The 12,693-nt window shown below is 55.5% G+C and overlaps 3 protein-coding genes across 6 annotated transcripts in view; 1 reads left to right on the top strand and 2 right to left on the bottom strand.

Annotated features, from left to right (window-relative positions):
• trappc1 (trafficking protein particle complex subunit 1) overlaps nucleotides 1-935 on the bottom strand; it is a 7,412-nt gene extending 6,477 nt beyond the window's left edge. The window contains exons 1-4 of the mRNA XM_056443245.1: nucleotides 611-935; nucleotides 467-537; nucleotides 214-352; nucleotides 4-115 (exon numbers count right to left, since the gene is read on the bottom strand). Coding sequence (XP_056299220.1) covers nucleotides 4-115; nucleotides 214-352; nucleotides 467-537; nucleotides 611-709 — 421 coding nt within the window. The 5' untranslated portion in view covers nucleotides 710-935. The remainder of the gene's footprint in view (nucleotides 1-3; nucleotides 116-213; nucleotides 353-466; nucleotides 538-610) is intronic.
• A 144-nt stretch (nucleotides 936-1,079) lies between these two features.
• psmb6 (proteasome 20S subunit beta 6) lies at nucleotides 1,080-4,239 on the top strand. The gene is made up of 7 exons (XM_056443172.1): nucleotides 1,080-1,368; nucleotides 1,589-1,656; nucleotides 2,720-2,785; nucleotides 2,872-2,937; nucleotides 3,020-3,149; nucleotides 3,850-3,994; nucleotides 4,074-4,239. Exons 1-7 carry the CDS (start codon nucleotides 1,273-1,275, stop codon nucleotides 4,199-4,201), a joined length of 699 nt encoding a protein of 232 aa, XP_056299147.1. The 5' UTR covers nucleotides 1,080-1,272; the 3' UTR covers nucleotides 4,202-4,239.
• Nucleotides 4,240-4,369: 130 nt separating this feature from the next.
• Nucleotides 4,370-12,693, bottom strand: part of LOC130212041 (ephrin type-B receptor 4b-like) — a 28,166-nt gene continuing 19,842 nt past the window's right edge. For 2 of the 4 annotated variants that reach the window (XM_056443142.1, XM_056443143.1), the window contains 10 exons: nucleotides 12,010-12,068; nucleotides 11,809-11,922; nucleotides 11,244-11,488; nucleotides 11,030-11,176; nucleotides 10,793-10,861; nucleotides 10,132-10,181; nucleotides 9,393-9,492; nucleotides 8,946-9,139; nucleotides 7,038-7,196; nucleotides 4,370-5,598 (listed from right to left, as the gene is read on the bottom strand). In XM_056443142.1, the coding sequence (XP_056299117.1) occupies nucleotides 5,493-5,598; nucleotides 7,038-7,196; nucleotides 8,946-9,139; nucleotides 9,393-9,492; nucleotides 10,132-10,181; nucleotides 10,793-10,861; nucleotides 11,030-11,176; nucleotides 11,244-11,488; nucleotides 11,809-11,922; nucleotides 12,010-12,068 (1,243 nt within the window). In that variant the 3' untranslated portion in view covers nucleotides 4,370-5,492. The remainder of the gene's footprint in view (nucleotides 5,599-7,037; nucleotides 7,197-8,945; nucleotides 9,140-9,392; nucleotides 9,493-10,131; nucleotides 10,182-10,792; nucleotides 10,862-11,029; nucleotides 11,177-11,243; nucleotides 11,489-11,808; nucleotides 11,923-12,009; nucleotides 12,069-12,693) is intronic. The other 2 variants (XM_056443144.1, XM_056443146.1) reach the window with 2 other exon arrangements.

The raw sequence follows: 12,693 nt of genomic DNA, 5'->3' as shown, positions 1-12,693 counted from the left end.
GACTGTAGAAGGGCAGCCCTCTGATGAAGGCGTCCAGGCGGCTGCTGAACAGCTGGCTGTCCAGACTGAGACCCAACACACACACAGGGTTCTTCACCACGCACTCCACGTACAGCTGGAGGGGCACACGGAATAACAATATGTTTAGGTATATAAATATACATTCTATAATATATACACATATATAATATACATGTATCATGTGTGCCTCACGTTGCTGTAGATGCTCTGCAGCGTGTCCCGCGCCGTGGGGACAGACAGGTCCGTGTTCATCACAAAGCGAAGTCCACTGGGCGTCTCGTAGTAGTGGAGCCGGTACTTACTGGTCTGGAAGGACAGGAAGCCCTCCTTCCTGAGACAGGCAGTTAAGGACCACAGACAGGCAGACAGGCTGCAGACAGACAGGCTGCAGACAGGCAGCAGACAGACAGGCTGCAGACAGACAGGCTGCAGCTGGTAAGGATACATGTCCAGAGGAGACATCTTATTGACGAATGAGCGGATGGAGAAGAGCATCCCATACATCAGCTTAAACTCCTGCACAGACAGGTCAACAGACAGGTCAACAGACAGGTTAACAGACAGGTTAACGTCATGGTGCCCGTCTCACCTCCTCCTTGGAGATCCCGGCCTGCTTCTTCCGGTTCCACTCGTTGTAAAACAGGCAGCTGCCGTTGCGGTCGAAGATGTACAAGTTATGGACGGTCATCTGGAATCAAACGTCACGTGTCAGGTCATCGATGAGTGGGAGCAGAACTCACGATCACATAAACAACCCTGACAACGTGTTGATTGTTATTTATTTATTGTTAAATGTCGGATTGAATTACACATTGTTCAACCAGAGTCTGGCTCAAACGGCACAGAACGGACAGAACTCGTTAAAAACAACGAACCACGGAACCGAACATCTTTAATATCTAATTAAAAACAAACATGTGGAGTCAAACGAACTGAATCCGGTCTTTAAAGTGATATATGTGAGACATTTAGGAAGCAGCCGCGGTGTTTACCTTCTTTTCCGGTTTCCTGCCTCGCTCAGGACTCCGCTGGATGCTGTCCGTTTTCGCGCCTGAACAAAACTGATTTATTTGCTGAGTTTATACATTTACATTTAACCTTAAAATGAATAGAAATATACACATGTTGACCTTTCACTCGTTTAATAATGAAGATGATGATTCTTCTCTGCTTTAGTTTGAACTCAAACGCGGCGCTGAAGTTATAAATCACCGCCTGACGGTAAATCACGATCCACAGTACCAGAACAAGATGGCGGCAGCAACAGTGATGCCGCACTTCGGACAGCAGATGTCTTCTCAAATCGAGCTGGTCCCGGACTGGACCAGCCAGGAAGTTAGCACCGGGGTGAGTAGGCGGACTGGACCGACCCCGGTTCTGTTTCCCGCGATAATTTTAGAGCAGAACGGCGGCTGAATGAGACAGCAGATCTTCAGCTGAGAGCTAACGGTGGCTAATGCTAACCGGTGCGGTTAGCATTAGCCACCGTCAGTGGCCGGGATGGAAGCCGTGAACCGGCTAGCGGTGTCCGATAATGAGCTCATTGCTTTAACGTGTCCGTCCTCAGACCACCATCATGGCGGTGGAGTATGACGGAGGAGTGGTGATCGGGGCCGACTCGCGCACCACCACCGGGTGAGTGCGCGTGCGTTCAGATTAATAACACTGAGAATGAGACGCATTTAAACCTGTCTGTCTCTCTACCCGTCTGTCTCTCTACCCGTCTGTCTCTACCTGTCTGTCTCTCTACCCGTCTGTCTCTCTACCCGTCTGTCTCTCTACCCGTCTGTCTCTCTCCGTCTGTCTCTCTCCCCGTCTGTCTCTCTCCCCGTCTGTCTCCCTACCCGTCTGTCTCTCTCCCCGTCTGTCTCTACCCGTCTGTCTCTCTACCCGTCTGTCTCTCTACCCGTCTGTCTCTCTACCTGTCTGTCTCTCTACCCGTCTGTCTCTCTCTACCCGTCTGTCTCTACCCGTCTGTCTCTACCTGTCTGTCTCTCTACCCGTCTGTCTCTCTACCCGTCTGTCTCTCTACCCGTCTGTCTCTCTACCCGTCTGTCTCTACCCGTCTGTCTCTCTACCCGTCTGTCTCTACCCGCCTGTCTCTCTACCCCGTCTCTGTCTCTCTACCCGTCTGTCTCTCTACCCGTCTGTCTCTCTACCCGTCTGTCTCTCTACCCGTCTGTCTCTCTACCCGTCTGTCTCTCTCCCCGTCTGTCTCTCTACCTGTCTGTCTCTCTACCCGTCTGTCTCTACCTGTCTGTCTCTCTCCCCGTCTGTCTCTCTACCCGTCTGTCTCTACCTGTCTGTCTCTCTCCCCGTCTGTCTCACTACCCGTCTGTCTCTCTCTACCTGTCTGTCTCTCTACCCGTCTGTCTCTCTACCCGTCTGTCTCTCTCCCCGTCTGTCTCCCTACCCGTCTGTCTCTCTACCCGTCTGTCTCTCTCCCCGTCTGTCTCTCTCCCCGTCTGTCTCCCTACCCGTCTGTCTCTCTACCCGTCTGTCTCTCTACCCGTCTGTCTCTCTCCCCGTCTGTCTCTCTACCCGTCTGTCTCTCTACCCGTCTGTCTCTACCCGTTTGTCTCTACCTGTCTGTCTCTCTCTACCTGTCTGTCTCTCTCCCCGTCTGTCTCTCTACCCGTCTGTCTCCCTACCCGTCTGTCTCTCTCCCCGTCTGTCTCTCTACCCGTCTGTCTCTCAGAGCTTACATCGCTAACAGAGTAACGGACAAACTGACACCCATCCACGACCGGATCTTCTGCTGCAGGTCAGTCTTCCTCTTCCTCCTCCTCCTCTTACCACCAGTCCATACCTCGTGACCTCTGGTGACCTCTGACCCCTCATGTGTTCCAGGTCTGGATCAGCTGCTGACACTCAAGCCATAGCTGATGTGGTGACCTACCAGCTGGGCTTCCACAGGTAAGACACACCTGTTTGATCGACAGGCTCCGCCTCCAGTCAGCCGTTGCTAACATATACCTGCCTGTGGCCCCGCCCCCAGCATCGAGCTGGACGAGCCCCCATTGGTGGAGACGGCTGCCAATCTGTTCAGAGCCAGTTGCTACCGCTACAGGGAGGAGCTGACGGCCGGCATCCTGGTGGCGGGATGGGACCGCCGCCTGGGGGGGCAGGTACGAGTACTACTACGGGGGGGGTACTAGTACTACTACAGGGGGTACTACTACAGGGGGTACTAGTACAGGCGGGGTACTAGTACTAGTACAGGGGTACTAGTACTACTACAGGGGGGGTACTAGTACTACTACAGGGGGTACTAGTACTACAGGGGGTACTAGTACTACTACAGGGGTTATTACTACTACAGGGGTACTAGTACTACTACAGGGGGCAGTACTACTACAGGGGTACTAGTACTACTACAGGGGGTTATTACTACTACTACAGGGGTACTAGTACAGGCGGGGTACTAGTACAGGCAGGTAATACTACAGGGGGTACTAGTACTACCACGGGGGTACTAGTCCCACTCGGGGGCACTAGTACTACTACGGGGGTACTAGTATTACAGGGGTACTAGTCCTACTACGGGGTACTAGTATTACAGGGGGTACTAGTCCTACTACAGGGGTACTAGTATTACAGGGGGTACTAGTCCTACTACGGGGGTACTAGTATTACAGGGGTACTAGTCCTACTACGGGGGTACTAGTATTACAGGGGGTACTACTACAAGGGGGTACTAGTCCTACTACGGGGGGGGGGTACTAGTCCTACTACGGGGGGGGGGTACTAGTCCTACTACAGGGGGGGGGGTACTAGTCCTGCTCCATGTGGCTGTCGGGTGCTCTGCTAACGAGGCTCACCTGCCAGGTGTACTGCGTGCCCATTGGAGGGATGCTGGTGAGGCAGCCCGTGTCGGTGGGCGGCAGCGGCTCCTCCTACATCTACGGCTTCATGGACGCCAACTACAAGCCTCACATGAACAAGGACCAGTGCCTGGAGCTCACGGCCACAGGTAGGCTGCTGCAAGGCATGCTGGGACATGGGGGACTCTGGCTACCTGTCTGTCTGACTCCTACCTGTCTGACTCCTAGCCGTTGCCCTGGCAATGGAGCGAGACGGCTCCAGCGGCGGCGTGGTGAGGCTGGCCAGCATCTCTGAGTCCGGAGTGGAGCGCCGAGTCATCCTGGGGAACCAGCTGCCCAAGAGCTCCGCCCACTGACTGTTCAGCTGCTGTGTGTCAATAAAGTTTTGATTGTTCTTGTGGTCCTGCTCTTCTGTTCATGAGGGCCGACTGCTCTGGTACCAAGACCTTCAGGACCCCCTCTGGGTTCAGGACCCTTCAGGACCCCCTCCGGGTCTCTGCTCTTGAGACAACAGACTCACTTGGTCCAGACGTTCATCTTTATTGTGATTGGCTGACAGAGTTCCGTGACAACGGATTCCCTGAAGGACCAGAGAGACTCAGCTGGTCTTCATCAGACCTGGTCCAGCTGTAGACCTGGTCTTCATCAGACCTGGACCAGCTGTAGACCTGGTCTTCATCAGACCTCTTTGATCTCAGGCTTTTCTTTACAAAATGACTTTATAAACATTTTAAACGTGGGTACAAAAAGTGCTCAAATACAAAAGCATCGGTTTACAAATCCAGTCCTGGGTCCGGGTCCGGAGACCTGTTCAGACCCTCATCGTCCTTCCAATGGACGAAGAGGACCGGTTCTGGACCAGTTCGTGTTCCATGATGGCTTCACCTCAGGGTTCAACAGGACCAGGTCCTCAACGAGATGCACGGAGTACTTTACAGGGACCCACCACTCGTAGTCCTTCTCAAAGTTCTGTACGCTTAAGTCCCTGAACGCCCCCTCACCTGAAGGACCACAGCTCGGAGGCCATCCCATAATATCGCGGCTCAGGAGGGCTTGAGGTCTCCAGACCGCGTGGACCCATCCTGTGTCCCTCATGGAGCCTTCTGGACTTCCTGTGGTTGAGGTTTCCATGGTTACGCTGTTAGGACCGGCGGCGCAGTCCCGACAGCCTCCACTAGAGGGCAGGATTCCCTTCAGATCCGTTAACGCTGATCCCTAAACCAGCAGAACCAGAACTGGCCCGTTGGACCGGCTGAGCTCCCTGACAGCAGCAGGGCCAAAACATCTGACCAATGAGAGGCCGGCGCCTGCTGTGCCGGATGCCGATTGGCCGGTAATTCCAGGGTTTGGAGGATGATAATGCCTGGCCAAGTGGGAGGAGCTTAGGTTTCCTGAGCAGCGGATGACCAATCAGGAGCTCACCGTGGTGAACTCTGTCCTCAACTGCGATTGGTCTGATTAAGAAGGGAGCGGAGTCCTGTTGCCCCGAGTCAAACACAATGAAGCTTCACCGTCTCATTGGTCTGACCAATAGGAGGCGGGGCCTCAGCGGTCCTCCGGTCTCTGATTGGTCAAAAATGTTCAGTGGTTACAAAGAGTTGGCTCAGCGTCCCCGTGGGTAGTGGCTCAAGACAGGGCTGCGATTGGTCAGTAGAGGAGAGTGGGCGAAGCTTCGTGGACCAGGCGCGTCTGGACGGAGGACAGGATTTTCTTTTGGTGTCCGGCGAGAGTCACGCCCACTCTGAGCAGGTCGCTATGGAAACAGACGGAGAGGATCAGTTAGTCTTCAACAAATATACACAAACATATACACACACATATATATATATATATATATGTGTATATATATACACACATATATATATATGTGTATATACATATATATATACACACATATATATATATGTGTATATATATACACACACACACATATACACACATATATATATATGTGTGTATATATATATATATATACACACATATATGGTCTCTCTCGCTCTCCCCCCTCTCTCTCTGTCCCCAGCTGTCTCTCTCTCTCTGTCCCCAGCTGTCTCTCTCTCTCTGTCCCCAGCTGTCTCTCTCACTCTCTGTCCCCAGCTGTCTCACTCTCTCTGTCCCCAGCTGTCTCACTCTCTGTCCCCAGCTGTCTCTCTCTCTCTGTCCCCAGCTGTCTCTCTCTCTCTGTGTCCCCAGCTGTCTCACTCTCTGTCCCCAGCTGTCTCTCTCTCTCTGTCCCCAGCTGTCTCACTCTCTCTGTCCCCAGCTGTCTCACTCTCTGTCCCCAGCTGTCTCACTCTCTCTGTCCCCAGCTGTCTCACTCTCTGTCCCCAGCTGTCTCTCTCTCTGTGTCCCCAGCTGTCTCTCTCTCTCTGTCCCCAGCTGTCTCACTCTCTGTCCCCAGCTGTCTCTCTCTCTGTCCCCAGCTGTCTCTCTCTCTGTCCCCAGCTGTCTCTCTCTCTGTCCCCAGCTGTCTCTCTCTCTGTGTCCCCAGCTGTCTCACTCTCTCTGTCCCCAGCTGTCTCACTCTCTGTCCCCAGCTGTCTCTCTCTCTGTCCCCAGCTGTCTCACTCTCTGTCCCCAGCTGTCTCTCTCTCTGTGTCCCCAGCTGTCTCTCTCTCTCTGTCCCCAGCTGTCTCACTCTCTGTCCCCAGCTGTCTCTCTCTGTGTCCCCAGCTGTCTCTCTCTCTCTGTCCCCAGCTGTCTCACTCTCTCTGTCCCCAGCTGTCTCTCTCTCTCTGTCCCCAGCTGTCTCTCTCTCTGTCCCCAGCTGTCTCTCTCTCTGTCCCCAGCTGTCTCTCTCTCTGTCCCCAGCTGTCTCTCTCTGTCCCCAGCTGTCTCTCTCTCTGTCCCCAGCTGTCTCTCTCACTCTGTCCCCAGCTGTCTCTCTCACTCTGTCCCCAGCTGTCTCACTCTCTGTCCCCAGCTGTCTCTCTCTCTCTGTCCCCAGCTGTCTCTCTCTCTGTCCCCAGCTGTCTCTCTCTCTGTCCCCAGCTGTCTCTCTCTCTGTCCCCAGCTGTCTCTCTCTCTCTGTCCCTAGCTGTCTCACTCTCTCTGTCCCCAGCTGTCTCTCTCTCTGTCCCCAGCTGTCTCTCTCTCTCTGTCCCCAGCTGTCTCTCTCTCTCTGTCCCCAGCTGTCTCACTCTCTCTGTCCCCAGCTGTCTCTCTCTCTCTGTCCCCAGCTGTCTCACTCACTCTGTCCCCAGCTGTCTCACTGCCTCCAGGCTGCCGAGTCCCATCTGGAGGAAGTTCTGCTCGTAGCGCTCCATCTTCAGGGCCCGGAGCCACTCGGAGACGGAGCCGCAGGAGGCCGGGGAGGGGGGGAGGCGGGGGTCCAGCAGGGGCTGGGACAGGCTGGGGACAGTGAGACAGGCACATTGAGGACAGGCTGGGGACAGTGAGACAGGCACATGGAGGACAGGCTGGGGACAGTGAGACAGGCACATTGAGGACAGACTGGGGACAGTGAGACAGGCACATGGAGGACAGGCTGGGGACAGTGAGACAGGCACATGGAGGACAGGCTGGGGACAGTGAGACAGGCACATGGAGGACAGACTGGGGACAGTGAGACAGGCACATTGAGGACAGGCTGGGGACAGTGAGACAGGCACATGGAGGACAGGCTGGGGACAGTGAGACAGGCACATTGAGGACAGACTGGGGACAGTGAGACAGGCACATTGAGGACAGGCTGGGGACAGTGAGACAGGCACATTGAGGACAGACTGGGGACAGTGAGACAGGCACATGGAGGACAGGCTGGGGACAGTGAGACAGGCACATGGAGGACAGGCTGGGGACAGTGAGACAGGCACATGGAGGACAGGCTGGGGACAGTGAGACAGGCACATGGAGGACAGACTGGGGACAGTGAGACAGGCACATTGAGGACAGGCTGGGGACAGTGAGACAGGCACATTGAGGACAGACTGGGGACAGTGAGACAGGCACATGGAGGACAGGCTGGGGACAGTGAGACAGGCACATGGAGGACAGGCTGGGGACAGTGAGACAGGCACATGGAGGACAGGCTGGGGACAGTGAGACAGGCACATGGAGGACAGGCTGGGGACAGTGAGACAGGCACATGGAGGACAGGCTGGGGACAGTGAGACAGGCACATTGAGGACAGACTGGGGACAGTGAGACAGGCACATGGAGGACAGGCTGGGGACAGTGAGACAGGCACATGGAGGACAGGCTGGGGACAGTGAGACAGGCACATTGAGGACAGGCTGGGGACAGTGAGACAGGCACATGGAGGACAGACTGGGGACAGTGAGACAGGCACATGGAGGACAGGCTGGGGACAGTGAGACAGGCACATTGAGGACAGGCTGGGGACAGTGAGACAGGCACATGGAGGACAGGCTGGGGACAGTGAGACAGGCACATGGAGGACAGGCTGGGGACAGTGAGACAGGCACATTGAGGACAGGCTGGGGACAGTGAGACAGGCACATGGAGGACAGGCTGGGGACAGTGAGACAGGCACATGGAGGACAGGCTGGGGACAGTGAGACAGGCACATGGAGGACATGCTGGGGACAGTGAGACAGGCACATGGAGGACAGACTGGGGACAGTGAGACAGGCACATTGAGGACAGGCTGGGGACAGTGAGACAGGCACATTGAGGACAGACTGGGGACAGTGAGACAGGCACATGGAGGACAGGCTGGGGACAGTGAGACAGGCACATGGAGGACAGGCTGGGGACAGTGAGACAGGCACATGGAGGACAGGCTGGGGACAGTGAGACAGGCACATGGAGGACAGACTGGGGACAGTGAGACAGGCACATTGAGGACAGGCTGGGGACAGTGAGACAGGCACATGGAGGACAGGCTGGGGACAGTGAGACAGGCACATTGAGGACAGACTGGGGACAGTGAGACAGGCACATGGAGGACAGGCTGGGGACAGTGAGACAGGCACATTGAGGACAGGCTGGGGACAGTGAGACAGGCACATGGAGGACAGACTGGGGACAGTGAGACAGGCACATTGAGGACAGGCTGGGGACAGTGAGACAGGCACATGGAGGACAGGCTGGGGACAGTGAGACAGGCACATTGAGGACAGACGGGCAGAGTCTCACCTGCGGCCCTCCGGGAGCGTCACCTTCAGGGAGGCGGGGTTTCGGATCAGCCTATCGAGAGCCGACACCACGTCGCTGAACCGTGGCCGATTGGCTCGTTCCTTCTGCCAGCAGTCCAGCATGAGGGCGTGGAGGGGGGAGGGGCAGGCGGGGGGGGGGGGCAGCCGGAAGTCCTGCTCGATGGCGTTGATCACCTGGCGGGGCAGACGGGTGGGAGGGTGAGACAGGTGACCGACAGGAGAGATGGGTGGGAGGGTGAGACAGGTGACCGACAGGAGAGACGGGTGGGAGGGTGAGACAGGTGACCGACAGGAGAGACGGGTGGGAGGGTGAGACAGGTGACCGACAGGAGAGAGACGGGTGGGAGGGTGAGACAGGTGACCGACAGGAGAGAGACGGGTGGGAGGGTGAGACAGGTGACCGACAGGAGAGAGACGGGTGCCTCACGTCCTGGTTGCTCATGTCCCAGTAGGGCCGCTCCCCGTAGGACATCACCTCCCACATCACGATGCCGTAGCTCCACCCGTCGCTGGCGGAGGTGAACTTCCTGAGAGACAGACAGATACGGCGTTCTCAATATGTGTACTTGTGTGTACTTTCCTCTCCTCGTGTCCTCGTGTCCTCGTGTCCTCGTGTCTCGTCATCAGTCTCTGAGGACATGTTCACATTCAAAGTTCTCTTCTCTCAAAGCACGGTCAGAACACCCGGATGTGACTTGATCCTCCCACTTTACCCAGAATGCATCAGAGGAGACTTGTGCGTCCTCTGGCCAGCAGATATCCCAGAATGCATTTCACCAGCAACCGGAAACAGAAGCGGAGGAGAAAATAAACTACCGACAGATGACTTTTTATAAATACTACTGTTGTTGAGTCACGGAATGTCATGTTAGGATGTTTTGTTTATTTGACTGTAAAAAATAATTTACAGTGAATAATTAGAATAAACCCAGGAGCAAGAACAGCTGATGGTGACGTCATCAAGTCAGCTGCTCCATCACAGAAAGACCCTCCTCCTCCCCTCCCCTCCATCTCCCCCTCCTCCCCCCTCCTCCTCCTCCCCCCTCCCCCTCCTCCTCCCCAGTCCAGACTCCAAAAGAACACAAGTCTGTCCTCGTGTTCTTTGAATTGAGAAACGCCGTTAGTGTCACAGAGGCCACGCCTCCACCTGCAGTGCCGAGGCTCACCTGTAGGCGATGGCTTCAGGGGCCGTCCAGCGAATAGGAATCTTCCCTCCCTGAGGAAGACGCAGACAGTTAGCCTTTCAAAATAAAAGCATGGTTATTAATTAGCGCTCCAGTAAAACAATAATAACATCAAATAAATAATAATCAACGTACGACCCGCCTCTGTGTGGCGGCCATGTTGTTCCACACTATGCTAAGCTAACTCGTCACAGGTGGGGACTTCGTCTGGAGAGGCGTACTGTTCCTTTAAGACTCAAACTATTTAAAATGAGCTTGGAAATAAATAAAATGTTACGACTGATGTCGTCTCTTTATTGTCATCGGGCGACAGAGAGCATCATGGGGGATGTAGTCAGCTGACCTACCAGAGAGCATCATGGGGGATGTAGTCAGCTGACCTACCAGAGAGCATTATGGGGGATGTAGTCAGCTGACCTACCAGAGAGCATTATTGGGGATGTAGTCAGCTGACCTACCAGAGAGCATCATGGGGGATGTAGTCAGCTGACCTACCAGAGAGCATTATGGGGGATGTAGTCAGCTGCCCTACCAGAGAGCATTATGGGGGATGTAGTCAGCTGCCCTACCAGAGAGCATTATGGGGGATGTAGTCAGCTGACCTACCAGAGAGCATTATGGGCGATGTAGTCAGCTGACCTACCAGAGAGCTGGTGTACGTCGGGTCGGAAGAGTTCTCAGTCAGAAACCTGCTGAGCCCGAAATCTGACACCTGGAACACAGAGACAGACGGGTGGTCAGACAGACATGTGGTCAGACAGGTGGTCAGACAGACAGGTGGTCAGACAGACAGGTGGTCAGACAGACAGGTGGTCAGACAGACAGGTGGTCAGACAGGTGGTCAGACAGACGTGGTCAGACAGACAGGTGCCCGTCTCACCTTGCAGACCAGGTTCCCGTTGACCAGGATGTTGCGGGCCGCCAGGTCTCGGTGCACGAAGCTCATGGCCGCCAGGTACTGCATGCCGGCCGCCACGCCGCGCAGCACGCCCACCAGCTGCAGCGGCGTGAACTGCCCGTCGTTCACCTGCAGACAGACGGCGTGAGGCACGGCGGGCGGACGCGGGGCGCGAGGCCCGGGACGCCCGTCTCACCCTCAGGAAGCTGTCCAGCGCTCCGTTCTCCATGAACTCCGTGAGGATCATGGCGGGGCAGGTCGCCGTGACGACGCCCTCCAGCCGGATGATGTTGGGGTGCTGGAACTGCCCCATGATGGACGCCTCGGACAGGAAGCTCCGCCTCTGCTGCTCCGTGAAGCCCTTCAGCGTCTTGATGGCCACGCAGCTCTCCGTCCTGCCCGGCAACCGCAGCCGGCCCCGACACACCTCGCCGAACTCACCTGCAGGAGACGCCTTGCTGTGAGGCTCCTTAGGGACCCTGGAGGTTCCTCTGAGGTTCCTCTGAAGTTCCTTAGGGACCCTGGAGGTTCCTCTGAGGTTCCTCTCGGACCCTGGAGGTTCCTCTGAAGTTCCTTTGGGACCCTGGAGGTTCCTCTGAGGTTCTTCTCGGACCCTGGAGGTTCCTCTGAAGTTCCTTTGGGACCCTGGAGGTTCCTCTGAGGTTCTTCTCGGACCCTGGAGGTTCCTCTGAGGTTCTTCTCGGACCCTGGAGGTTCCTCTGAGGTTCCTCTCGGGCCCTGGAGGTTCCTCATGGTCTCACCTGCTCCGATCACCTCCTCTATCTTCACGAAGGACGCCTCGATCTCTTTGGCGAACTCCCTCACGGCCTCGTTGGGGTCCTCGTAGGTAAAGGGGTCGATGTACACCTTCATCGCTACGACGACATCATCACATCTTCATCATCATCCTCCTCTTCACCATCATCATCATCAATATTCTGATTGGTCAAACTGAAACTCACTCTGTCCCATCTGGTAGTGTCCTCTTCTATCACTGAGTTCAGAGGCCTTCACCCTCCTGCTGACAGACGGGTAGAGACAGACGGGTGGAGACAGACAGGTAGAGACAGACGGGTGGAGACAGATGGGTAGAGACAGACAGGTAGAGACAGACGGGTAGAGACAGACAGGTAGAGACAGACGGGTAGAGACAGACGGGTAGAGACAGGTAGAGACAGACAGGTAGAGACAGACAGGTAGAGAGAGACAGGTAGAGACAGACAGGTAGAGAGAGACGGGTAGAGACAGACGGGTAGAGACAGACAGGTAGAGATAGACGGGTAGAGACAGACAGGTAGAGACAGACAGGTAGAGACAGACAGGTAGAGAGACAGACGGGTAGAGATAGACGGGTAGAGATAGACGGGTAGAGACAGACAGGTAGAGACAGACAGGTAAAGACAGACAGGTAGAGACAGACAGGTAGAGACAGACAGGTAGAGACAGACGGGTAGAGACAGACAGGTAGAGACAGACAGGTAGAGACAGACGGGTAGAGACAGACGGGTAGAGACAGACGGGTAGAGGGAGACGGGTAGAGGGAGACAGGTAGAGACAGACAGGTAGAGAGAGACAGGTAGAGGGAGACGGGTAGAGACAGACGGGTAGAGATAGACAGGTAGAGACAGACAGGTAGAGACAGACAG

The sequence above is a fragment of the Pseudoliparis swirei genome, chromosome 21, assembly GCF_029220125.1.
Source record: "Pseudoliparis swirei isolate HS2019 ecotype Mariana Trench chromosome 21, NWPU_hadal_v1, whole genome shotgun sequence".
NCBI lineage: Eukaryota > Metazoa > Chordata > Actinopteri > Perciformes > Liparidae > Pseudoliparis > Pseudoliparis swirei.
Note: the sequence above shows the minus strand (reverse complement) of the source record. Positions and strands in the feature narration are given on the sequence as shown.